General features: G+C 44.7%; 1 protein-coding gene across 2 annotated transcripts in view; it reads right to left on the bottom strand.

Moving 5' to 3' along the window:
• LOC142200863 (sodium channel protein type 5 subunit alpha-like) overlaps positions 1 to 27646 on the bottom strand; it is a 415975-nt gene that overhangs the window by 23326 nt on the left and 365003 nt on the right. For both annotated transcript variants that reach the window (XM_075271516.1, XM_075271515.1), the window contains one exon: positions 4858 to 5133. In XM_075271516.1, the coding sequence (XP_075127617.1) occupies positions 4858 to 5133 (276 nt within the window). The remainder of the gene's footprint in view (positions 1 to 4857; positions 5134 to 27646) is intronic.

The raw sequence follows: 27646 nt of genomic DNA, 5'->3' as shown, positions 1-27646 counted from the left end.
AAAGCGCTTTACATTAGCATTTAATATTCAATTTACAATGGTGGCCAGGTCTTTTGCAAAAAAAAAAAAGAAGTGTATACAAAGCCTCCTATTCTGTTTTCAAGAGGAAACAGCTGTGTCCCGCCACAAGGGAGAAACGCAGAACAATAAGGAAATAAAACACGTTGTCAGAGTGCCAGTAAAGTATCAGCATGTCTGCACATTACATATTGCAGTAATTAGCACCGTTTCTGTGTCTATGTAAATAATGCATTGCTAGGGCGCTATGTCATCACTGGCGGGGCGTCAGCATGGACTGCAAAATCCCAGCAATGAAATGATGAACAAGGCCGTCCTACATCACTGCTGCTAGAGAACCAGATATTAAGGTTAGAAAATGAATATTTAGTAAAAGCTACTGGAGGAAAATGGTCTGGAGCCAGCACATGGAAAAATGTAAAAAAAAAAAACATAGAAACTTTCTAAATTGTCTCCACAACTTTAATAACTTTGATAGACTCGTAAAAATAGTTGTGAAATGCATTTCTTCCTCTGTGGTATTCGCCTGTATACACATGGTATGTTTTACAGTAATAAAAAGCATCAAATGAAGTCAAATACAACAAAAACTGAAAATGTGAACACAGCTTATAAGGTTTTATGGTTTGCAAACTGTTTCCTATTGCATATTTGGTGTTGTCCTAAGACAAGGTCTTTAAAGCATAAGTAATCTTTTATTTTTTTGTATAAATCCATAGTGCAGGTGAAAATAAGAAAATACAAATTACTTTATTATTTATTCACCTTACTTTGTCACTGACCAAATTTATACAAAGAAGTCTATGGAGAGGGGAGGGCCTCTAAACAGAGAAGCATCTCCAATTTCTTTCACAACACAGCTTTTCACTGTCAGAAATTTAACTCTGTAGAGGGCTTCATATCTAGGTCTCTACTCCTTCCCTTCCTCCCCTTTCCCTTTCCATAGACGTCGCTGTAAACTGAAACTACTGACAGAGTATAGACCAGAATAATTCAGATAGGAAGTAAAGACAGGTGAAATACATAAAGATACAGGCACTTATACTTTAGTGAAGTATATATTGCGAATTTTATTCCCTTCACCTGCACCATTGTTTTATTAAAAAATAAATTCAAGTATCTGTACACTTTAAAGCTTCATTGCTGGCTTGAGTGACTCCATAGAAAGTGACACTCTGATTCTGCAGTCATATATTATTCCACAACCTCTGCTCACTCTCTTTTCTAATCCCCAGACAGTATTTTGTAAAAGAGATCCAACTCTATTTTTTCACCCCCAAAATCTGACCCTCTTATGTGGTGTGATACCTCTACACGCTGGGTTGTCCAGTTGGCGTGGCAGCCATATCATGCCCAGACACAATCAATTCAGCCCAGGAAGGATACTCTATAGGCATGGATTTCATAACAACTGTACCACCCAGCGTGCCTGAGTGTCACCCCATACTACATGGACAGATCACAGGAGGGAACAAAAGTGTAGGCATTGCTTTAACCAATTGCTAATAGGTGGTAAGAGTAAGGAGAGGTGATAAGTGTCTGATCGCTGGGGTCTTACACTGGGTCATGAGAATGGGGGACTATGTTCCCTGTCTGAATGAAGCAGTGGGCATACATGTTGGTTACGGCTCCATTCAAACACTATGGAACTGATGTAGATAGCTGAGCACTGTACTCAGCCCAGCTCATGGACTGGAAGAACTTAAAACGCCATTTTAATGATCAGTGAGGGTCCCAGTGGTGAGACCATCATCCATCAGACAATTTCCATCTCCTGTATCCTAAGGATAGGTTAAAATTGTCTAAAACTAGAGGTTGAAAAATTCCTCTCGACTATAAGTATGTTCTGTTTTTAAACAATTCTCCCAGCTTATATGATGTGCTTGAGTGAACTTAAAGGGGCTCTATCATTGGGAAAAGTCATTTTTAACTAAACATATATTTGCATAACCTTTAGAAAGACTATTCCACACCTACCTTTTGTATGTTAATCCCCTCAGTAGTTTTTGAATGAGCCCATTTTTATTCATATGCTAATTAGCCTCTAGCGTGCTCCCAGAAGTCTCAGCAAGCACTATGTGCTATGTGTGTGTGAGAGCAGGGAGATGAGTCGTCATCATCAGCAGCCTATGCTGTACTCATAGAAGAGAGATGGTGCTCGCTGAGACTTCCAGGGTGTACACTAGAGGCTAATTAGCATATGAATAAAAATGGGCTCATTCAAAAACCACTGAGGGGATTAACAAAACGTAGGTGTGGAATAGCCTTTCTGAAGGCTAGGCAAGTATATTTTTAGTTAAAAATGACTTTTCCCAATGATAGAGCCCCTTTAAAGGGGATGTCCAATTGCAACAAATAAATATTAAGTTATGCAATTTTCCAATTTTTGATTTCTTGCAGTTTCTAGATCTCTGCTTGCTGTCATTCACTTTACTTCCAATGGATAAAATTCTGACCATGGTCATGTGATATACAGTCTATGGTCATGTGATGGACACATCGGTGCATAGCTCGCTACAGTCACAACACAATAGTCAGACATCTGACTGGTAACAACCTGTGCACCTATATGTCCATCACATGACCATGGACTGTACATCACATGACCATGGACTATATATCACATGACCATGGACTGTATATCACTTGACCATGGACTATAGTCACATGACCATGGACTGTACATCACATGACCGTGGACTGATTTTTATCCACTGAAAGTAAACAGAATGAATGACAGCAAGCAGAGATCTAGAAAACCGTGAGGAATTGATACTGAGAGTATATTAGAAAATCGTAGATTTTTTTAGAAGTTTTTTAGTGCTGAAACTGGACAATCCCTTTAATGATGGAAATGTATACCCCTGTAGTAGACAAAACATATAGAAACGTCCGCTCTGCTTGAGGAGATGACACCTGAAAACACATTTTGCACTTCTCCAATCAGCTAGAATAAGGACATTTATAGACTACAATCTTTAATTTTCTTTTTCTTCATGGCTACTTTTCCAATCACCGATGATTTTTTACCATAAAACAATTTTCTGATTGAGTACAGTACAAATAAAAGTGTTCTCTGGAAGTCTAATGTAATTCCACCTCCAACCTCCTACTGAAATGAAAGGGAATTAAACCTGGTGCCTGGTTTAATCATTTCAGGTAACAAAAAGGGCAAAATTAAAAGCCGAAGCTTCGATTGAATTGTTAAAAATAAATCTTTAGTATCTGCAATTCTGAAAACGCAAAATAAGCCGGAAGAATAATAAGATGTTATCAATTTAAGATACATTTGCCACGTCAGACAGACTTCATTGGATATGAAAGCCTGACAGCTCGTAGCTTAGAAGCTATATCTTCTGACCCCGAGTGCCAACCCAACAAATGGTGGGCTGCTGTCTTGGAGTATTGTGCCACAGTGCCCTATGCTAGTTACAGAACAGTATGTCTATTAGAACTGCGTGTTACACAAATGGCATAGCTTTTAGTGGCACAATACTCAAATAGTGTGCCAATTATTAAGGCTATGTTCACATCTGCGCCAGAGATTCCGTTGCAGAGTCCAACAAAAATTGACGTAGGAAAAAGTTCTGCAAGGAGAACTTTTTCTTCCTCCCGTTTGGGTTTTAAAATGACGGCCACCCTACAGACCCATCATAATTAATGGGGTCCATCAGGTTCCATGTGTTACCACTGTCTTAGCGTTCCGCCTGTCCATTGTTCAGGTTCCCCGATGGACCGAAACAATGGAGCTGCAGCCATTGGATGAATTTAAGGGCTCCCCTTTCTGGATGGGATGATTCTGCACTCCCATTAACTTCAATGAGAGCACAGAAGATAGCCAATGTACAGCTCTCGACTATCTTCAGGACTCCCGTTGAAGTGAAAGGGATCACAGCTTTGTTCAGTCCAGTCTGGCTGTGTTCAGGCTGAACTTACAATGGGTATTGTGGAATCTCAGATCAGATCCCCCCCCCAGATCAGCTATTTATCCTCTTTCCTATGGATAGCGTATAAATAGTCTTTGCCACACAACCCTTTAATAAGTCTGTACCTTTAAAGGGATCCTATCATTAGAATCCCTTTTTCTTTTCTAACGAACACATAGGAATAGCCTTAAGAAAGGCTATTCTTCTCCTACCTTTAGATGTCTTCTCCTTCTCATTTTCCGTCAAATGAGTTCTCTCGCAGCACTAGGGGCGTCCCCAGTGCTGTGAGATAACTCTACAGTGCCGCCTCCATCTTCTTCAAGAACCGGCCTCTACGCATCTTCTTCTGGCCTGGCTTTCAATCTTTTATGCATGCGCAATCGGCTCTGCCAGCGGGCCTCGGACAGAGCAGACTGCGCTGCCATTTTTTTTGTGGCCGCTTACTACAAGAGCCACCAAAAAATGGCTGTGCGCAGGTGCAGTCGGCTCTGCCCGCTGGCAGAGCTGATTGTGCATGCATAGAAGATTGAAAGCTAGGCCGGAAGACGACGCGTAGAGGCCGGTTCCTGAAGAAGATGGAGGCGGCGCTGGAGAGTTTTCTCGCAGCACTGGGGATGCCCCCAGTGCTGTTTGAGCACTGAGGCCCACCCCCAGTGCTGTGAGAGAACTCATTTGCATAAAGATGGAAAACGGAATATCTACCGAACGGCAGCGAGGTAAAGGTAGGAGAATAACAGTCTTTCTTAAGGCTATTCCTACGTGTTAGTTAGAAAAAAAGAGATTCTAATGATAGGATCCCTTAAAAACTAAATACCCCAGACCCCTTTAACGTTCATTTTATTCTTTACGATGTTGCCTCTAAGTTTTATCTACTCTCAGTTTGATTCAGAATGAAGCATGACATAATACTTACCACTTGAAGCAGAGCCAGGTACCCTGCCCCGACATTATCAAAGTTGACTTTGACTTTTGTCCAGTAGGCTTCTGTGGCATTCATCATTTCGCACATGGTCTTGTTGTCCACCACAGACACATCTAGCTCTGTCCTGTTCTCAGCGTACACGCATTTTCCAAATTTTCCAGCAAATAAATTTACTCCCATGATGCTAAAAATTAGCCAGAAAATGAGACAGACCAGCAGGACATTCATGATGGATGGGATTGCCCCAATTAAGGCGTTCACTACGACCTTAAAGTGGAACAGAATATAATTAGTCAGTGACTATGACATAAAAACCACAAACATAATATAATAATATACAGGATAGGCAGCTTGATTTTATATCAGCAGACAGGAATGTGTTACTATACTAGGCATTACCACATTGGCGCTATGAATTGTTATAGAGTTCTATAAGCTTATTAGAGTGATATTAGAACTACAAGATCTCTTCAATAAAATCAAGCTTTATGTGTCTTTACAGTCCAACACATTTCACTACATAGATCTGCTACAATAGTAAAGACTTTTAAAGAAAAGTAAATTTCATTGACATTTGCCGGAGACATATTAGCAGTTATATTACTGTTTCCCAGATCATAATAGCTAATTTTAGAGGGCACCAATATGGGGGCAACTGTTGTGCCATAGTCTGGCTAGATAATGTAGCTCATTAGTCTAATACATACTTTAGTCTTCTGCAAATGTTCAATTGTTATCAATGCTGGTTGAAAAAAAAGAAAGTTTTTTAAACATATTCATAAGATATGATACATGTGAAGAGACACGAATGTCGGGAATTCATGGCTTGTGTTAAAATGAAAGAACATATGAGTTTCTGTGCTTGAGCGTAGAGGTGTAGCTATGGGGGTACATGGCACATGATCTTTGGGAGCCCTTCTCCAGGTCTTACCATTGAACCCAGGAGTTACAAGTTACGCTTCTGTTAGTATTCCCAGTTTAGTGGGATCCAGTAGACCAGAAGTCTCCTCAAACTCAATTTACCCCGGGGCCGCTGGAGGTAGGGTCTGGGTGAGGCTGTGCCGCATCAGGTTTTCCAATTTAAATTTTTTTTTCTAAAAGTCGCCATATTCTGACAGCCGTAACTTTTTTATACGTGAGTGTACGGGGATGCATAGGGCGTCTTTTTTTACGGGGCCACATGTACTTTTTAGTTCTACCATTTTCGGGAAATGTTATTGCTTTGATCACTTTTTATTAAAGTTTTTATCAGAATCAAAACAGTGAAAACACGGCGGTTTGGCACTTTTGACTATTTTTCCCGCTACAGCGTTCACCGAACAAGAAAAATACTTTTATAGATTTGTAGAGCGGGCGATTTCGGACACGGAGATACCTAACATGTATGTGTTTCACAGTATTTAATTACTTTTATATGTGTTCTAGGGAAAGGGGGGTGATTTGAATTTTTAATACTTTTTATATATTTTTATATTTTTTTTTTACTTGTTTAAATTTTTTTTTTTGCATTTATTAGACCCCCTAGGGGGTGTTGAACCCCAGGGGGTCTGATCACTAATGCAATGCATTACAATGCTAATGTATTGCAGTGCATTGCAAAAAATCATCATTTCTTTTGCAGGCTGCATAGGGCAGCCTGCAAAAGATAGAGATTGCAGACAAGCCTGGGAGTCTTGTAAAGGCTCCCGGCTGTCATGGCAACGTGACGTCGGTCCTGGAGCTTGCTCCAGGCGCCGGTGATCAACGGCAAAATGGCAGCGGATCGTGGTATCGGAGACATTAGTGCCGGTTGTCTACTGCTTTATTTAACATACAGCTTACTAGTTTAGAGACAAATTTAGGAAAGCGGGAACATGATAGAAGCTGATATAGCGAGCTTAAAGCAGTAGACACCCGGCGGCTATGGTGGCCGCCCGGCTCCCAGGCGGTCGCCATAGTTACACACCCGACATGCGCCGTACTATTACAGCGGATGTCGGGATGTCCGCCGGGGGCCGCAAACTATTGTCCCGAGGGCCGCAGTTGGCCTGCGGGCCGCGAGTTTGAGACCCCTGCAGTAGACCAATATCTTAACCACTATTTAAACTGCTGAAGCCAAAGTTACTAAAGGGAGTCTGTCACCAGAACTCAGCCCCCCCTGACAGATATATGAGGGACACCTGAATGAAAGTTTTTTCCCTTTGTGAATTGGTGCTGCATTGCTAAGATAATGCCTTTGTCATCAGATCACGAGCGTCTTTGGGGCAATAGCAACACCCTCACTGCTCCATAGACTGCATATTCAAAAACTGTCATGTCTGTCCAATAAAAGCGCCAGTTCAAAAGGGAGATACACCATTTGATACAGGTGACTATTACCTAATGTGTGCAGGACTCAGATGATATTCTGGGTTCTAGAGATAGACTCACTTTTAAGATATACACATTGATCATAGACATTGGTCAACACACCTAGCGGGAAACGTTGCCATAGTTCATTCGAGAACCACTAATAATTTAGTATAGGGATGTCAAACCTTAACCTTTGTTGAATTGTTTTAAAGAGGTTTTCCTGGACTTGATCAGTGGGGGGGATCTAAAAGTTGGGCCGTCACAGATCAGCTGTTTGAAGAAGCGTCAGCACTTAGAAGCACATCAGCTTTTTCAGTATGCCAATAACATCATGTTCAACTAAGGATAAGGCATCGACATATCCCAGAAAACACTTTTAGTCACTGTATTGTACCGATACCAAATCAATTTTGTGCCATGTTTTTTTTGAAAAAAAAAAGACATCTAAAATATAAGGCCTCGTTCACACAGGGATAAGCGCCGCGCATTTTGGTCCTAATTCTGAAATGCGTCTGCCACGATTGTCGTGGCTTCCCCCTCCGGAGTAGGCTCAAATGAATGGGTCTAGTCCGGAGGGTGCTGTCGCGAGGCAGACGCCGGGGCTGACTCAGCCGCGGAATCCACCTAAAGAAAGGGCAGTTCGCTTCTTTTTTCCATGACCCGGAACATACCGCTCACAGAAAAAAGGAATCTAGAGGTTTTCATAGACCTCTATTGTGAGGGAGCAGATTCTAAGGTGGATTCAGCATCAGAATCGACCCCCTATTGCCCCGTGTGAACGAGCCCTCAATTTTTTATAAACATGGCAGCCCCTGGGTGATGAGAAGGATTTGTATACTGTATACTTCATGGATGCATGGCTGATGGATGTCTGGTGGATAGTATCTGTTGAGGCAAACCTTGCCATCTCTTGCCATATAGCTTATCAGTTTAGAGACAAATTTAGGAAAGCAGGAACATGATAGAAGCTGATATAGCGAGTCCCAGGGCTAAGATGGGCTTCTAGAGGTGGGCACTACTACAGGTGCAAATATTCTGGGAAAAATAGAATTAGGTGTTTTCTATGGAAGATAAGTGATAAATGAGACATATGCAGGGGTTGCATGGGGGAATGAAGCAGAAGTTGTTATAGGGAGTACTGTATGTGGACAATATATTCTGGCATGTAGACAGGATTTGACAATATACCATTATTACAAAGTATATATATATATATATATATATGTACTATGATATTAAATATACAGTCACTATACATTAGTGTCTCTTCATCACCAGATGCATTTCCAAATTTTTGCAGGGACTGTACAGGCCACAGTACAAATCAGTAAAGATATTTTCTTCAGTGAAAAACAGAATAATCATAACATGTGATATCACAAACTGTTCACTAGAATATGTTGTGACCTCTGATCGACCGAGACCTCCTATCAATTCATCTACATAACAGATTCAGATATTTCATGCTAATAAATCGTCACTATCCGGCCATGTTCACATGACCACTTGATATCAGTCAAATAAATTATTGGTGCACCTTTGGGCACCTCCAGGCTATGTTCTAGGGTTCCAGACATAAGAGACTAGCTTTGGAAACATTTCAAAGTCATACGCTATAAGCAGCGCTTGCATGAAGACAAGGTATAGAAGCAGAAGAGATGATACAAAGTAAACCAGACACTCAGCAACCATGATCACAACATATCTAAGAATAGTTTGTGAACGGTTTGTAGTACAAGTCAAGAAACATGCGCAATTGTTGTACATTCAGTTAGTGATATGGAAACTGGAGCAGTGTTTCTTTACAAAAGTCAACTAACATTTTCAACAGTTCATGACCATTCCATATCCCTTCATGGTTACATAAAGACAGGACTTCAAGCAGTTCTCAAACTTCACATTTATTGGGTACACTATCGACCAACTTCTCATTCCTCCATTGCAACGCCAATGTTGCCATGTCAGGGAAGTAGTGGTGACGCACAATAATGGCAAGAATACCACAATACTGGAATTGGTACAATCGTTGCTTTACTTTTCTCCCCCTATAAAGGAACATCGAGGTTGCTTTAAGAGGACCTTTCATCAGTTGGGGCACAGGCGGTTTTATATACCGCTAGAAAACGCACTGTCGGCTTTCACGATCTGTGCCCCATGTGAAGAGCTAATGGTGACGGTACTGTAGCTCTTCACCGTCAGAAGGGCGTTCCTGACAATCAGTCAGGAACGTCCTTCCTCGCAGCCGTGCCAATACGGTGTACTGTGAGACGGGGAGGAACGTCCCCCCAGTGCTCTTCTATGGATGAATACTGTGAGGAGAGAGAGGGACATGTTCCTCACCGCTCTCACAGTACAGCGCTATAGATACTGCTGTGAGGAAGGGCGCTCCTGACTGACTTTCAGGAACACCCTTCTGACGGTGAAGAGGTACGGTACCGGCACTGATACCTCTTCACCGGGGCACAGATCGTGAAAGCCGATAGTGCACTGAATTTAGCGCACTGTCCGCTTTCTAGCAGCATATAAAACCGCCTGTGACCCAACTGATGAAAGTTCCTCTATAAGAATTTACCGTAACTCTCAAAAGACCGAATGTCCGCAGGAGAGATGTACGGTACAGGAGGAAATAACCATATGACATCTCCATAGAGGTGAGACTAGTTGGCCATAGTCACAGTGAGACCCAGGAACTCAGTTTGAGAAGCATCAACTAAAACAATAATAATGTATTAGGAAAAATAGAAGCCACATTAGATGCTGCGATACAAGGTTCAACCATTTAGACATTCATTTCATAATTCATTAGACAAGTCAGAGTTTACATTAAAGTGGACACTGCAAATAAGACATTTATAGAAGACAAGCGACTCCACATTCAGGGTTAGATATTCTCAGTATAATGTAACCTGTTCTAATGTGATTGGTCAAGCTCCAATGTAGTGTATGTAAGGTCTGTATCACTACAACAGAGGATGACTTCATACCAATTCTGTTACACACGTCTTATAGTCAGTAATTTGCTGGGGAAGAAATACCGAACATAAGAGAAACATTCTCGAGGAACTGCTAAAAAAGGCTGTCTAAGGGGATGTTCACAGAGCAGAATTTTTCCTACAATTTCAGGAATTTGAACTTGATTTTTTCCAATTCTGCGTCAGATTCGGCACCAGCTCTGTGGAATTTTCCACCTCCCATTCACTATAACAGCAGTTACCAGGTGAAGCTTGCCTGAAGATCGAGCAGGACTATAGCTGGAAAAAAATCAGCATCTGCCTCCCACTGAAAATCAATGGCGGCAGAATTTAGAGTGGAATCCACCTCGAATTCAATGTCAAATTCTGCCATGTGAACATACCCTTACTATTACAATCCCATTTCATATGGTTATCCAGATGTCAAAGAAGAGGAACTTCCACTCGATAACTCGTCTGCTCCATGAGCCAGACTGGAGAGTTACTAAGTATCAGTCACTTTGCTTTGCAAGGCCAAGGGTTCTAGAAGGGAAATGTATAGCTGGCCATAACTATTAGATTGCAGGACCACTGTATTCCAGAAGGGGATTGACATGATGTTTATTAAAGGGGTTGTCATAAAAAATAGACAGCTTATAGTTGGAGCAGGAGCTGGTCATATGAAATTCGGCTGTGCGGCTGACATGGTTCTGACTTGTTGCTGTCCCTGGACAGCCTGTGTACTGCTAGTTAAATCTTTGCTAAGCTCTTGGTAATTGATAAAACACCCAATGATTTGTTACACGGAAAGAGTTACAAAGTGAATAGAGTAAGTACATGCAAGTTATGTTCTATGTATCTCTGTACATTTACAGACAGAAAACATTGCTGAGTTAGAAATGAATGAACTGATTCTCATTGACTGCTAATATCCCTGACTACTAGCTGACAACTATACCAGACAGACAAAGGGACAAATATTAAGCACAATGTGGATGTCGAGCTAGCATGCAGGTTAACAATATCTTAGAAAGTAAGCATGCAGGGTACATGGAGAATATACAAATAGATTGACATCTGGAACTACAGACGTGTCCTTCATTGCCTTTCCTCTAGCTTTAAGGTATATATTGTGTAACATTTAGTTACAGAGCGCCCTATGTAACATTTTCAAGAAAGTATCAGAATTATATTGTTATAGCTACAGCCTACTTTAAATGTTTAAATTTCCTGTTAACACTTAAAGCTTTCACTATTTCTGACCTTTCCTTAGGATAGGAGGTGGGAGATGGGAGGGAAGGGGCTGACTGTCACCCCCATCAATCAGCTGTAGGCGGGGTATTCAGGACTCTCACTGTCTGTCCTATGAGTCCTCTCAGAATTTACTATTAGAGATGAGCGAACACTAAAATGTTCGAGGTTCGAAATTCGATTCGAACAGCCGCTCAATGTTCGTGTGTTCGAACGGGTTTCGAACCCCATTATAGTCTATGGGGAACAGATACTCGTTAAGGGGGAAACCCAAATCCGTGTCTGGAGGGTCACCAAGTCCACTATGACACCCCAGGAAATGATGCCAACACCTCTGGAATGACACTGGGACAGCAGGGGAAGCATGTCTGGGGGCATCTAACACACCAAAGACCCTCTATTACCCCAACATCACAGCCTAACAACTACACACTTTACACACTCAATACCACCTCTCTGACAGTAGGAAAACACCTTGAAACATGTGTATTTGGCACTTGCAGTGAGGAGAGCTTGTCACCAGCAGTGAATTTGGCCCTTGTAGTAAGTTGAGGTTGGCACCAACATTTGTTTTGAAAATCAGGGTGGATTGAGCCTCTAACCAGCAGAGTTTGGGCAAATTCATGGTGGAGGGAGCCTCTAAAAACCCCAGTTTGGACCAATTCATGGTGGAGGGAGACTCTAAAAACCCCAGTTTGGACCAATTCATGGTGGAGGGAGACTCTAAAAACCCCAGTTTGGACCAATTCATGGTGGAGGGAGCCTCTAAAAACCCCAGTTTGGACCAATTCATGGTGGAGGGAGCCTCTAACCAGCCCAGTTTGGACCAATTAATGGTGGAGGGAGCCTCTAAACAGCCAAGTTTTGGGAAATTCATGGTGGAGGGAGCCTCTAACCAGCCCAGTTTGGACCAATTCATGGTGGAGGGAGCCTCTAAACAGCCCAGTTTGGGCAAATTCATGGTGGAGGGAGCCTCTAACCAGCCCAGTTTGGACCAATTAATGGTGGAGGGAGCCTCTAAACAGCCCAGTTTGGACCAATTAATGGTGGAGGGAGCCTCTAACCAGCCCAGTTTGGACCAATTAATGGTGGAGGGAGCCTCTAACCAGCCCAGTTTGGACCAATTAATGGTGGAGGGAGCCTCTAACCAGCCCAGTTTGGACCAATTAATGGTGGAGGGAGCCTCTAAACAGCCAAGTTTTGGGAAATTCATGGTGGAGGGAGCCTCTAACCAGCCCAGTTTGGACCAATTCATGGTGGAGGGAGCCTCTAACCAGCCCAGTTTGGACCAATTAATGGTGGAGGGAGCCTCTAAACAGCCAAGTTTTGGGAAATTCATGGTGGAGGGAGCCTCTAACCAGCCCAGTTTGGACCAATTCATGGTGGAGGGAGCCTCTAAACAGCCCAGTTTGGGCAAATTCATGGTGGAGGGAGCCTCTAACCAGCCCAGTTTGGACCAATTAATGGTGGAGGGAGCCTCTAAACAGCCCCGTTTGGACCAATTAATGGTGGAGGGAGCCTCTAACCAGCCCAGTTTGGACCAATTAATGGTGGAGGGAGCCTCTAACCAGCCCAGTTTGGACCAATTAATGGTGGAGGGAGCCTCTAACCAGCCCAGTTTGGACCAATTAATGGTGGAGGGAGCCTCTAAACAGCCAAGTTTTGGGAAATTCATGGTGGAGGGAGCCTCTAACCAGCCCAGTTTGGACCAATTCATGGTGGAGGGAGCCTCTAAACAGCCAAGTTTTGGGAAATTCATGGTGGAGGGAGCCTCTAAAAAACCCAGTTTGGACCAATTCATGGTGGAGGGAGCCTCTAATTAGCCCAGTTTGGACCAATTAATTGTGGAGGGAGCCTCTAACCAGCCCAGTTTGGACCAATTAATGGTGGAGGGAGCCTCTAACCACCCCAGTTTGGGCAAATTCATGGTGGAGGGAGCCTCTAACCAGCCCAGTTTGGACCAATTAATGGTGGAGGGAGCCTCTAAACAGCCAAGTTTTGGGAAATTCATGGTGGAGGGAGCCTCTAACCAGCCCAGTTTGGACCAATTCATGGTGGAGGGAGCCTCTAAACAGCCCAGTTTGGGCAAATTCATGGTGGAGGGAGCCTCTAAACAGCCCAGTTTGGGCAAATTCATGGTGGAGGGAGCCTCTAACCAGCCCAGTTTGGACCAATTAATGGTGGAGGGAGCCTCTAAACAGCCAAGTTTTGGGAAATTCATGGTGGAGGGAGCCTCTAACCAGCCCAGTTTGGACCAATTAATGGTGGAGGGAGCCTCTAACCAGCCCAGTTTGGACCAATTAATGGTGGAGGGAGCCTCTAACCAGCCCAGTTTGGACCAATTAATGGTGGAGGGAGCCTCTAACCACCCCAGTTTGGACCAATTCATGGTGGAGGGAGCCTCTAACCAGCCCAGTTTGGACCAATTAATGGTGGAGGGAGCCTCTAAACAGCCAAGTTTTGGGAAATTCATGGTGGAGGGAGCCTCTAACCAGCCCAGTTTGGACCAATTCATGGTGGAGGGAGCCTCTAAACAGCCCAGTTTGGGCAAATTCATGGTGGAGGGAGCCTCTAACCAGCCCAGTTTGGACCAATTAATGGTGGAGGGAGCCTCTAAACAGCCAAGTTTTGGGAAATTCATGGTGGAGGGAGCCTCTAACCAGCCCAGTTTGGACCAATTCATGGTGGAGGGAGCCTCTAAACAGCCAAGTTTTGGGAAATTCATGGTGGAGGGAGCCTCTAAAAAACCCAGTTTGGACCAATTCATGGTGGAGGGAGCCTCTAATTAGCCCAGTTTGGACCAATTAATTGTGGAGGGAGCCTCTAACCAGCCCAGTTTGGACCAATTAATGGTGGAGGGAGCCTCTAACCACCCCAGTTTGGGCAAATTCATGGTGGAGGGAGCCTCTAACCAGCCCAGTTTGGACCAATTAATGGTGGAGGGAGCCTCTAAACAGCCAAGTTTTGGGAAATTCATGGTGGAGGGAGCCTCTAACCAGCCCAGTTTGGACCAATTCATGGTGGAGGGAGCCTCTAAACAGCCCAGTTTGGGCAAATTCATGGTGGAGGGAGCCTCTAAACAGCCCAGTTTGGGCAAATTCATGGTGGAGGGAGCCTCTAACCAGCCCAGTTTGGACCAATTAATGGTGGAGGGAGCCTCTAAACAGCCAAGTTTTGGGAAATTCATGGTGGAGGGAGCCTCTAACCAGCCCAGTTTGGACCAATTAATGGTGGAGGGAGCCTCTAACCAGCCCAGTTTGGACCAATTAATGGTGGAGGGAGCCTCTAACCAGCCCAGTTTGGACCAATTAATGGTGGAGGGAGCCTCTAAACAGCCAAGTTTTGGGAAATTCATGGTGGAGGGAGCCTCTAACCAGCCCAGTTTGGACCAATTCATGGTGGAGGGAGCCTCTAAACAGCCCAGTTTGGGCAAATTCATGGTGGAGGGAGCCTCTAAAAAACCCAGTTTGGACCAATTCATGGTGGAGGGAGCCTCTAATTAGCCCAGTTTGGACCAATTAATTGTGGAGGGAGCCTCTAACCAGCCCAGTTTGGACCAATTAATGGTGGAGGGAGCCTCTAAAAAACCCAGTTTGGACCAATTCATGGTGGAGGGAGCCTCTAATTAGCCCAGTTTGGACCAATTAATTGTGGAGGGAGCCTCTAACCAGCCCAGTTTGGACCAATTAATGGTGGAGGGAGCCTCTAACCACCCCAGTTTGGACCAATTCATGGTGGAGGGAGCCTCTAACCACCCCAGTTTGGACCAATTCATGGTGGAGGGAGCCTCTAAACAGCCCAGTTTGGGCAAATTCATGGTGGAGGGAGCCTCTAACCAGCCCAGTTTGGACCAATTAATGGTGGAGGGAGCCTCTAAACAGCCCAGTTTGGGCAAATTCATGGTGGAGGGAGCCTCTAACCAGCCCAGTTTGGACCAATTAATGGTGGAGGGAGCCTCTAAACAGCCAAGTTTTGGGAAATTCATGGTGGAGGGAGCCTCTAACCAGCCCAGTTTGGACCAATTAATGGTGGAGGGAGCCTCTAACCACCCCAGTTTGGGCAAATTCATGGTGGAGGGAGCCTCTAACCAGCCCAGTTTGGACCAATTAATGGTGGAGGGAGCCTCTAAACAGCCCAGTTTGGGCAAATTCATGGTGGAGGGAGCCTCTAAACAGCCAAGTTTTGGGAAATTCATGGTGGAGGGAGCCTCTAACCAGCCCAGTTTGGACCAATTCATGGTGGAAGGAGCCTCTAAACAGCCCAGTTTGGGCAAATTCATGGTGGAGGGAGCCTCTAAAAAACCCAGTTTGGACCAATTCATGGTGGAGGGAGCCTCTAATTAGCCCAGTTTGGACCAATTAATTGTGGAGGGAGCCTCTAACCAGCCCAGTTTGGACCAATTAATGGTGGAGGGAGCCTCTAAAAAACCCAGTTTGGACCAATTCATGGTGGAGGGAGCCTCTAATTAGCCCAGTTTGGACCAATTAATTGTGGAGGGAGCCTCTAACCAGCCCAGTTTGGACCAATTAATGGTGGAGGGAGCCTCTAAAAAACCCAGTTTGGACCAATTCATGGTGGAGGGAGCCTCTAATTAGCCCAGTTTGGACCAATTAATTGTGGAGGGAGCCTCTAACCAGCCCAGTTTGGACCAATTAATGGTGGAGGGAGCCTCTAAAAAACCCAGTTTGGACCAATTCATGGTGGAGGGAGCCTCTAATTAGCCCAGTTTGGACCAATTAATTGTGGAGGGAGCCTCTAACCAGCCCAGTTTGGACCAATTAATGGTGGAGGGAGCCTCTAACCACCCCAGTTTGGACCAATTCATGGTGGAGGGAGCCTCTAACCACCCCAGTTTGGACCAATTCATGGTGGAGGGAGCCTCTAAACAGCCCAGTTTGGGCAAATTCATGGTGGAGGGAGCCTCTAACCAGCCCAGTTTGGACCAATTAATGGTGGAGGGAGCCTCTAAACAGCCCAGTTTGGGCAAATTCATGGTGGAGGGAGCCTCTAACCAGCCCAGTTTGGACCAATTAATGGTGGAGGGAGCCTCTAAACAGCCAAGTTTTGGGAAATTCATGGTGGAGGGAGCCTCTAACCAGCCCAGTTTGGACCAATTAATGGTGGAGGGAGCCTCTAACCACCCCAGTTTGGGCAAATTCATGGTGGAGGGAGCCTCTAACCAGCCCAGTTTGGACCAATTAATGGTGGAGGGAGCCTCTAAACAGCCCAGTTTGGGCAAATTCATGGTGGAGGGAGCCTCTAAACAGCCAAGATTTGGGAAATTCATGGTGGAGGGAGCCTCTAACCAGCCCAGTTTGGACCAATTCATGGTGGAGGGAGCCTCTAAACAGCCCAGTTTGGGCAAATTCATGGTGGAGGGAGCCTCTAAAAAACCCAGTTTGGACCAATTCATGGTGGAGGGAGCCTCTAATTAGCCCAGTTTGGACCAATTAATTGTGGAGGGAGCCTCTAACCAGCCCAGTTTGGACCAATTAATGGTGGAGGGAGCCTCTAAAAAACCCAGTTTGGACCAATTCATGGTGGAGGGAGCCTCTAATTAGCCCAGTTTGGACCAATTAATTGTGGAGGGAGCCTCTAACCAGCCCAGTTTGGACCAATTAATGGTGGAGGGAGCCTCTAAAAAACCCAGTTTGGACCAATTCATGGTGGAGGGAGCCTCTAATTAGCCCAGTTTGGACCAATTAATTGTGGAGGGAGCCTCTAACCAGCCCAGTTTGGACCAATTAATGGTGGAGGGAGCCTCTAACCACCCCAGTTTGGACCAATTCATGGTGGAGGGAGCCTCTAACCACCCCAGTTTGGACCAATTCATGGTGGAGGGAGCCTCTAAACAGCCCAGTTTGGGCAAATTCATGGTGGAGGGAGCCTCTAACCAGCAGAGTTGGGGGAAATCAGGGTGGAGGGAGCCTAGTATTAGCAGAATTGTGCAACGCTTATGGTGGATGAGTATGAGGATGCGGAGGAATTGGAGAGGTTGAGTACAGACATGGAGTTTCATGTTGGGGTGCTTTACACAGGTGGGCACAAAAATGACGGCTCTACCCAGTGGTGGTTCATTTTTATCAAAGTGAGCCGGTCGGCACTCTCAGCTGACAGACGGGTGCGCTTGTCAGTGATGATGCCACCGGCTGCACTGAACACCCTCTCAGATAGGACGCTGGCGGCAGGACAGGACAGCACCTCCAAGGCATATAGGGCAAGTTCAAGCCACAGGTCCAACTTCGACACCCAATACGTGTAGGGCGCAGAGGGGTCGGAGAGGACAGGGCTGTGGTCGGAAAGGTATTCCCGCAACATGCGCCTATACTTCTCACGCCTGGTGACACTAGGACCCTCCGTGGCGGCACTTTGGCGAGGGGGTGCCATCAAGGTGTCCCAGACCTTAGACAGTGTGCCCCTCGTTTGTGTGGACCGGTGAGAACTTGGTTGCCTACTGGAGGAACTGCCCTCCCTGCCGCCAACGTCACATGCTGGAAACATCTCCATCATATTCTGCACCAATTGCCTGTGGCAAGCATTGATGCGATTGGCCCTCCCCTCTACCGGAATAAAAGACGAGATGTTGTTTTTATACCGGGGGTCAAGGATAGCAAAGATCCAGTACTGGTTGTCCTCCATGATTTTGACAATACGCTTGTCGGTTGTAAAGCACCCCAACATGAACTCAGCCATGTCTGCCACAGTGTTAGTTGGCATGACTCCTCTGGCCCCACCGGAAAGTTCAATCTCCATTTCCTCCTCATCCTCCATGTCTACCCATCCGCGCTGCAACAATGGGACGATTCGAAGTTGCCCGGAAGCCTCCTGTATCACCATCACATCATCGGACAACTCTTCTTCCTCCTCCTCCTCCTCCTCCATTAAACGCAGTGAAGCGGACAGATGTGTGGACCTACTCTCCAGCTGTGACGGATCGGATGCTATCCCTAACTCCTCTGTGTGATCTGAGTTATCCCTGATGTCAATCAGGGATTCTCTCAGAACACACAAGAGCGGGATTGTAAGGCTCACCATCGCATCCTCAGAGCTCACCCTCCTTGTGGACTCCTCAAAGACCCGTAGGATGTCACAAAGGTCTCTCATCCATGGCCACTCATGGATGTGAAACTGAGGCAGCTGACTTTGTGGCACCCTAGGGTTTTGTAGCTGGTATTCCATCAAAGGTCTCTGCTGCTCAACCACTCTATTCAACATCTGAAACGTTGAGTTCCAGCGTGTGGGGACGTCGCACAAAAGCCGGTGTTGTGGCACATGCAGGCGTTGCTGGAGAGATTTTAAGCTAGCAGCGGCTACTGTCGACTTGCGAAAGTGGGCGCACATGCGCCGCACTTTCACCAGTAGCTCTGGAACATTGGGGTAGCTCTTTAGGAAACGTTGCACCACTAGGTTGAAGACGTGGGCCAGGCATGGAACATGTTGGAGTCCGGCAAGCTCCAGAGCTGCTACCAGGTTCCGGCCGTTATCACAAACGACCATGCCTGGGCCCAGGTGCAGCGGCTCAAACCATATTGCCGTCTCATCGAGGAGGGCATCCCTCACCTCGGAGGCAGTGTGCTGTCTGTCCCCCAAGCTGATCAGCTTCAGCACAGCCTGCTGACGTCTACCAACGCCAGTGCTGCAACGTTTCCAACTCGTAGCTGGGGTCAATCTAACAGCGGAGGAGGAGGCGGTGGCGGAGGAGGAGGCGGTGGCGGAGGAGGAGGCGGTAGAAGAGGAGGAGGAGGGGGGTGTTCTTCTCGTGTCCCTGCCAGGAATGTTAGGCGGGGAGACGAGGTACACCGGGCCAGTTTGGGAAGCAGTCCCAGCCTCAACTACATTCACCCAGTGTGCCGTCAGTGAAATGTAGCGTCCCTGTCCGCATGCACTTGTCCACGCGTCGGTGGTCAAGTGGACCTTTGTGCAAAGCGCGGAACTAAGGGCCCGCCTGATGTTGAGTGACACGTGCTGGTGCAAGGCGGGGACGGCACACCGGGAGAAGTAGTGACGGCTAGGGACGGCATAGCGAGGTGCCGCAGTTGCCATCAGGTCCAGGAAGGCGGGAGTTTCAACAAGCCGGAACGCCAACATCTCCTGGGCCAGCAGTTTAGCGATGTTGGCGTTCAAGGCTTGCGCGTGTGGGTGGTTAGCAGTGTATTTCTGCCGCCGCTCCAATGTCTGAGAGATGGTGGGTTGTTGTAAAGAAACGCCTGATGGTGCCTTTGATGGTGCAGGAGAAGGAGATAAGACAGGACCAGGGGAGGATGAGGTAGAAGTCAACAAAGTGGCGGAGGCAGATGAAGTGGTGTCCTGGCTCGTCCTCTGGAGTGCATCGCCAGCACAGTCAGCAGTGGCAGTGGCAGAGGCAGAGGCAGAGGCAGTGGCAGTGGCAGTGGCGTGAACGGCAGTCGGCCTTTGTCCTGCCGTTGCTGCCTGCCACTGATTCCAGTGCTTGGATTCCAAATGACGGCGCATTGAAGTGGTGGACAGGTTGCTCTTCTCAGAGCCCCTAATCAATTTCGAGAGGCAAATTGTGCAGACAACACTATATCTGTCCTCGGCGCATTCCTTGAAAAAACTCCACACCTTCGAGAAACGTGCCCTCGAGGTGGGAGTTTTTCGGGGCTGGGTACGAACTGGAACATCTTGGGAGATTCCGGGTGTGGCCTGGCTTCGCCTAAGCTGCTGACCTCTGCCTCTGCCTCTAGCTACCCTTTTTGGTGCTGCACCTGCCTCAACATCCACACTACTTTCCCCGCTTGACATCCCCCCTGTCCAGGTCGGGTCAGTGTCCTCATCATCCACCACTTCCTCTTCCAACTCCTGTCTCATCTCCTCCTCCCGCACAATGCGCCGGTCAACTGGATGCCCTGACGGCAACTGCGTCACATCATCGTCGATGAGGGTGGGTTGCTGGTCATCCACCACCAAATCGAACGGAGATGGAGGAGACTCTAGTGTTTGAGCATCTGGATACAGATGCTCCTCTGTTAGGTTCGTGGAATCGTGACGTGGAGAGGCAGGTTGAGGGACAATGAAAGGAGCGGAGAACAGCTCTGGGGAGCAGGGACAGTTTGGGTTATTGTTCTGTAAAGCTTCGGAATTTTGGGAGGAAGGAAGACAAGACTGTTGGGTAATAGGAGGAGAGGAGGCAGAGTCTGACTGGCTGCTGGACAATGTGCTGTAAGCGTTCTCTGACAGCCATTGCAAGACCTGTTCCTGGTTCTCGGGCCTACTAAGGTTTGTACCCTGCAGTTTAGTTAATGTGGCAAGCAACCCTGGCACTGTGGAGTGGCGCAATGCTTGCTGCCCCACAGGAGTAGGCACGGGACGCCCTGTGGCTTCACTGCTACCTTGCTCCCCAGAACCATTCCCCCGACCTCGCCCACGGCCTCGTCCACGTCCCTTTCCGGGAGCCTTGCGCATTTTGAATTCCTAGTTAGAAATTGGCACTGTATACCAGTAGTAAAAATTGTGGGTGCACGTAACCCCAATATATTCTTTGAATTCCCAGTCAGAAACTGGCACTATATGGCAGTAGCAAGAAATGAGGGTATTTGTATTCCCAATATACTCTTTGAATTCCCAGTCAGACAATGGCACTGTATACCAGTAGTAAAAATTGTGGGTGCACGTAACCCCAATATATTCTTTGAATTACCAGTCAGAAACTGGCACTATATGGCAGTAGCAAGAAATGAGGGTATTTATAACCCCAATATATTCTTTGAATTCCCAGTCAGACAATGGCACTGTATACCAGTAGTAAAAATTGTGGGTGCACGTAACCCCAATATATTCTTTGAATTCCCAGTCAGAAACTGGCACTATATGGCAGTAGCAAGAAATGAGGGTATTTGTATTCCCAATATACTCTTTGAATTCCCAGTCAGACAATGGCACTGTATACCAGTAGTAAAAATTGTGGGTGCACGTAACCCCAATATATTCTTTGAATTCCCAGTCAGACACTGGCACTATATGGCAGTAGCAAGAAATGAGGGTATTTGTATTCCCAATATATTCTTTGAATTCCCAGTCAGACAATGGCACTGTATACCAGTAGTAAAAATTGTGGGTGCACGTAACCCCAATATATTCTTTGAATTACCAGTCAGAAACTGGCACTATATGGCAGTAGCAAGAAATGAGGGTATTTATAACCCCAATATATTCTTTGAATTCCCAGTCAGACAATGGCACTGTATACCAGTAGTAAAAATTGTGGGTGCACGTAACCCCAATATATTCTTTGAATTCCCAGTCAGAAACTGGCACTATATGGCAGTAGCAAGAAATGAGGGTATTTATAACCCCAATATATTCTTTGAATTCCCAGTCAGACAATGGCACTGTATACCAGTAGTAAAAATTGTGGGTGCACGTAACCCCAATATATTCTTTGAATTCCCAGTCAGAAACTGGCACTATATGGCAGTAGCAAGAAATGAGGGTATTTGTATTCCCAATATACTCTTTGAATTCCCAGTCAGACAATGGCACTGTATACCAGTAGTAAAAATTGTGGGTGCACGTAACCCCAATATATTCTTTGAATTCCCAGTCAGACACTGGCACTATATGGCAGTAGCAAGAAATGAGGGTATTTGTATTCCCAATATATTCTTTGAATTCCCAGTCAGACAATGGCACTGTATACCAGTAGTAAAAATTGTGGGTGCACGTAACCCCAATATATTCTTTGAATTACCAGTCAGAAACTGGCACTATATGGCAGTAGCAAGAAATGAGGGTATTTATAACCCCAATATATTCTTTGAATTCCCAGTCAGACAATGGCACTGTATACCAGTAGTAAAAATTGTGGGTGCACGTAACCCCAATATATTCTTTGAATTCCCAGTCAGAAACTGGCACTATATGGCAGTAGCAAGAAATGAGGGTATTTATAACCCCAATATATTCTTTGAATTCCCAGTCAGACAATGGCACTGTATACCAGTAGTAAAAATTGTGGGTGCACGTAACCCCAATATATTCTTTGAATTCCCAGTCAGAAACTGGCACTATATGGCAGTAGCAAGAAATGAGGGTATTTGTATTCCCAATATACTCTTTGAATTCCCAGTCAGACAATGGCACTGTATACCAGTAGTAAAAATTGTGGGTGCACGTAACCCCAATATATTCTTTGAATTCCCAGTCAGAAACTGGCACTATATGGCAGTAGCAAGAAATGAGGGTATTTGTATTCCCAATATACTCTTTGAATTCCCAGTCAGACAATGGCACTGTATACCAGTAGTAAAAATTGTGGGTGCACGTAACCCCAATATATTCTTTGAATTCCCAGTCAGAAACTGGCACTATATGGCAGTAGCAAGAAATGAGGGTATTTGTATTCCCAATATACTCTTTGAATTCCCAGTCAGACAATGGCACTGTATACCAGTAGTAAAAATTGTGGGTGCACGTAACCCCAATATATTCTTTGAATTCCCAGTCAGACACTGGCACTATATGGCAGTAGCAAGAAATGAGGGTATTTGTATTCCCAATATACTCTTTGAATTCCCAGTCAGACAATGGCACTGTATACCAGTAGTAAAAATTGTGGGTGCACGTAACCCCAATATATTCTTTGAATTACCAGTCAGAAACTGGCACTATATGGCAGTAGCAAGAAATGAGGGTATTTATAACCCCAATATATTCTTTGAATTCCCAGTCAGACAATGGCACTGTATACCAGTAGTAAAAATTGTGGGTGCACGTAACCCCAATATATTCTTTGAATTCCCAGTCAGAAACTGGCACTATATGGCAGTAGCAAGAAATGAGGGTATTTGTATTCCCAATATACTCTTTGAATTCCCAGTCAGACAATGGCACTGTATACCAGTAGTAAAAATTGTGGGTGCACGTAACCCCAATATATTCTTTGAATTCCCAGTCAGACACTGGCACTATATGGCAGTAGCAAGAAATGAGGGTATTTGTATTCCCAATATATTCTTTGAATTCCCAGTCAGACAATGGCACTGTATACCAGTAGTAAAAATTGTGGGTGCACGTAACCCCAATATATTCTTTGAATTACCAGTCAGAAACTGGCACTATATGGCAGTAGCAAGAAATGAGGGTATTTATAACCCCAATATATTCTTTGAATTCCCAGTCAGACAATGGCACTGTATACCAGTAGTAAAAATTGTGGGTGCACGTAACCCCAATATATTCTTTGAATTCCCAGTCAGAAACTGGCACTATATGGCAGTAGCAAGAAATGAGGGTATTTATAACCCCAATATATTCTTTGAATTCCCAGTCAGACAATGGCACTGTATACCAGTAGTAAAAATTGTGGGTGCACGTAACCCCAATATATTCTTTGAATTCCCAGTCAGAAACTGGCACTATATGGCAGTAGCAAGAAATGAGGGTATTTGTATTCCCAATATACTCTTTGAATTCCCAGTCAGACAATGGCACTGTATACCAGTAGTAAAAATTGTGGGTGCACGTAACCCCAATATATTCTTTGAATTCCCAGTCAGAAACTGGCACTATATGGCAGTAGCAAGAAATGAGGGTATTTGTATTCCCAATATACTCTTTGAATTCCCAGTCAGACAATGGCACTGTATACCAGTAGTAAAAATTGTGGGTGCACGTAACCCCAATATATTCTTTGAATTACCAGTCAGAAACTGGCACTATATGGCAGTAGCAAGAAATGAGGGTATTTGTATTCCCAATATACTCTTTGAATTCCCAGTCAGACAATGGCACTGTATACCAGTAGTAAAAATTGTGGGTGCACGTAACCCCAATATATTCTTTGAATTCCCAGTCAGACACTGGCACTATATGGCAGTAGCAAGAAATGAGGGTATTTGTATTCCCAATATACTCTTTGAATTCCCAGTCAGACAATGGCACTGTATACCAGTAGTAAAAATTGTGGGTGCACGTAACCCCAATATATTCTTTGAATTACCAGTCAGAAACTGGCACTATATGGCAGTAGCAAGAAATGAGGGTATTTATAACCCCAATATATTCTTTGAATTCCCAGTCAGACAATGGCACTGTATACCAGTAGTAAAAATTGTGGGTGCACGTAACCCCAATATATTCTTTGAATTCCCAGTCAGAAACTGGCACTATATGGCAGTAGCTAGAAATGAGGGTATTTGTATTCCCAATATACTCTTTGAATTCCCAGTCAGACAATGGCACTGTATACCAGTAGTAAAAATTGTGGGTGCACGTAACCCCAATATATTCTTTGAATTACCAGTCAGAAACTGGCACTATATGGCAGTAGCAAGAAATGAGGGTATTTGTATTCCCAATATATTCTTTGAATTCCCAGTCAGACAATGGCACTGTATACCAGTAGTAAAAATTGTGGGTGCACGTAACCCCAATATATTCTTTGAATTACCAGTCAGAAACTGGCACTATATGGCAGTAGCAAGAAATGAGGGTATTTATAACCCCAATATATTCTTTGAATTCCCAGTCAGACAATGGCACTGTATACCAGTAGTAAAAATTGTGGGTGCACGTAACCCCAATATATTCTTTGAATTCCCAGTCAGAAACTGGCACTATATGGCAGTAGCAAGAAATGAGGGTATTTATAACCCCAATATATTCTTTGAATTCCCAGTCAGACAATGGCACTGTATACCAGTAGTAAAAATTGTGGGTGCACGTAACCCCAATATATTCTTTGAATTCCCAGTCAGAAACTGGCACTATATGGCAGTAGCAAGAAATGAGGGTATTTGTATTCCCAATATACTCTTTGAATTCCCAGTCAGACAATGGCACTGTATACCAGTAGTAAAAATTGTGGGTGCACGTAACCCCAATATATTCTTTGAATTCCCAGTCAGAAACTGGCACTATATGGCAGTAGCAAGAAATGAGGGTATTTGTATTCCCAATATACTCTTTGAATTCCCAGTCAGACAATGGCACTGTATACCAGTAGTAAAAATTGTGGGTGCACGTAACCCCAATATATTCTTTGAATTCCCAGTCAGACACTGGCACTATATGGCAGTAGCAAGAAATGAGGGTATTTGTATTCCCAATATACTCTTTGAATTCCCAGTCAGACAATGGCACTGTATACCAGTAGTAAAAATTGTGGGTGCACGTAACCCCAATATATTCTTTGAATTACCAGTCAGAAACTGGCACTATATGGCAGTAGCAAGAAATGAGGGTATTTATAACCCCAATATATTCTTTGAATTCCCAGTCAGACAATGGCACTGTATACCAGTAGTAAAAATTGTGGGTGCACGTAACCCCAATATATTCTTTGAATTCCCAGTCAGAAACTGGCACTATATGGCAGTAGCAAGAAATGAGGGTATTTGTATTCCCAATATACTCTTTGAATTCCCAGTCAGACAATGGCACTGTATACCAGTAGTAAAAATTGTGGGTGCACGTAACCCCAATATATTCTTTGAATTCCCAGTCAGACACTGGCACTATATGGCAGTAGCAAGAAATGAGGGTATTTGTATTCCCAATATATTCTTTGAATTCCCAGTCAGACAATGGCACTGTATACCAGTAGTAAAAATTGTGGGTGCACGTAACCCCAATATATTCTTTGAATTACCAGTCAGAAACTGGCACTATATGGCAGTAGCAAGAAATGAGGGTATTTGTATTCCCAATATATTCTTTGAATTCCCAGTCAGACAATGGCACTGTATACCAGTAGTAAAAATTGTGGGTGTATATAGCCCCAATTCTATTGCTAGGGGACTTGCAGGGTATTTCTGGGGTGAAGGTGGGGGGGCACACCGTTGGAACGGGTATCGGGGTATATATCGGGTATACGGGAATACACTGACAGTGTATTCCATTCAGGATCCTGGGAAAGCTGGGTTGCGGCGATTGAGCCCGTCAGTGCCACGTTACACTGACAAGCTTCTCCCTGGAATTTAGCTCTTACAAGAGCTGTTGGTTGTCTTCTCCTTCCTATCCTAGCCTGTCCCTGCCTACCCAGAATCTAAGCCCTAGCTAGCTGGACGGAAACCTCCGTCCTCGGTGAATTGCAAGCTCAGAATGACGCGAAGCTGGGCGTCGCTGTTCTTTTAAATTAGAGGTCACATGTTTTCGGCAGCCAATGGGTTTTGCCTACTTTTTTCAACGTCACCGGTGTCGTAGTTCCTGTCCCACCTACCCAGCGCTGTTATTGGAGCAAAAAAGGCGCCAGGGAAGGTGGGAGGGGAATCGAGTAATGGCGCACTTTACCACGCGGTGTTCGATTCGATTCGAACATGCCGAACAGCCTAATATCCGATCGAACATGAGTTCGATAGAACACTGTTCGCTCATCTCTATTTACTATGTCTTTTACTCCTGATCAAAATCATATAACCCTATATATCACAGAGCTCAGCTTCTCTCCTCTATGACATAACCCTATATATCACAGAGCTCAGCTTCTCTCCTCTATCATATAACCCTATATATCACAGAGCTCAGCTTCTCTCCCTCTATCATATAACCCTATATATCACAGAGCTCAGCTTCTCTCCTCTATCATATAACCCTATATATCACAGAGCTCAGCTTCTCTCCCTCTATCATATAACCCTATATATCACAGAGCTCAGCTTCTCTCCTCTATCATATAACCCTATATATCACAGAGCTCAGCTTTTCTCCCTCTATCATATAACCCTATATATCACAGAGCTCAGCTTCTCTCCCTCTATCATATAACTTATATATCACAGAGCTCAGCTTCTCTCCTCTATCATATAACTTATATATCACAGAGCTCAGCTTCTCTCCTCTATCATATAACCCTATATATCACAGAGCTCAGCTTCTCTCCTCTATCATATAACCCTATATATCACAGAGCTCAGCTTCTCTCCCTCTATCCTATAACCCTATATATCACAGAGCTCAGCTTCTCTCCTCTATCATATAACCCTATATATCACAGTGCTCAGCTTCTCTCCTCTATCATATAACTTATATATCACAGAGCTCAGCTTCTCTCCTCTATCATATAACCCTATACATCACAGAGCTCAGCTTCTCTCCTCTATCATATAACCCTATATATCACAGAACTCAGCTTTTTTCACCGCTATCATTTCCTGTTCTCTAATATGGAAGCAGAAATCATTAAAAAATGAGAAGTGTAATGCCTTCCCGACTATATAAGTAGTGATATAAACACCCAAACATCACTCTATCATATAACTTATATATCACAGAGCTCAGCTTCTCTCCTC

This window comes from Leptodactylus fuscus, chromosome 4, assembly GCF_031893055.1.
Source record: "Leptodactylus fuscus isolate aLepFus1 chromosome 4, aLepFus1.hap2, whole genome shotgun sequence".
NCBI classification, from domain to species: domain Eukaryota; kingdom Metazoa; phylum Chordata; class Amphibia; order Anura; family Leptodactylidae; genus Leptodactylus; species Leptodactylus fuscus.
This window is presented reverse-complemented; position numbering and strand designations above follow the sequence as displayed.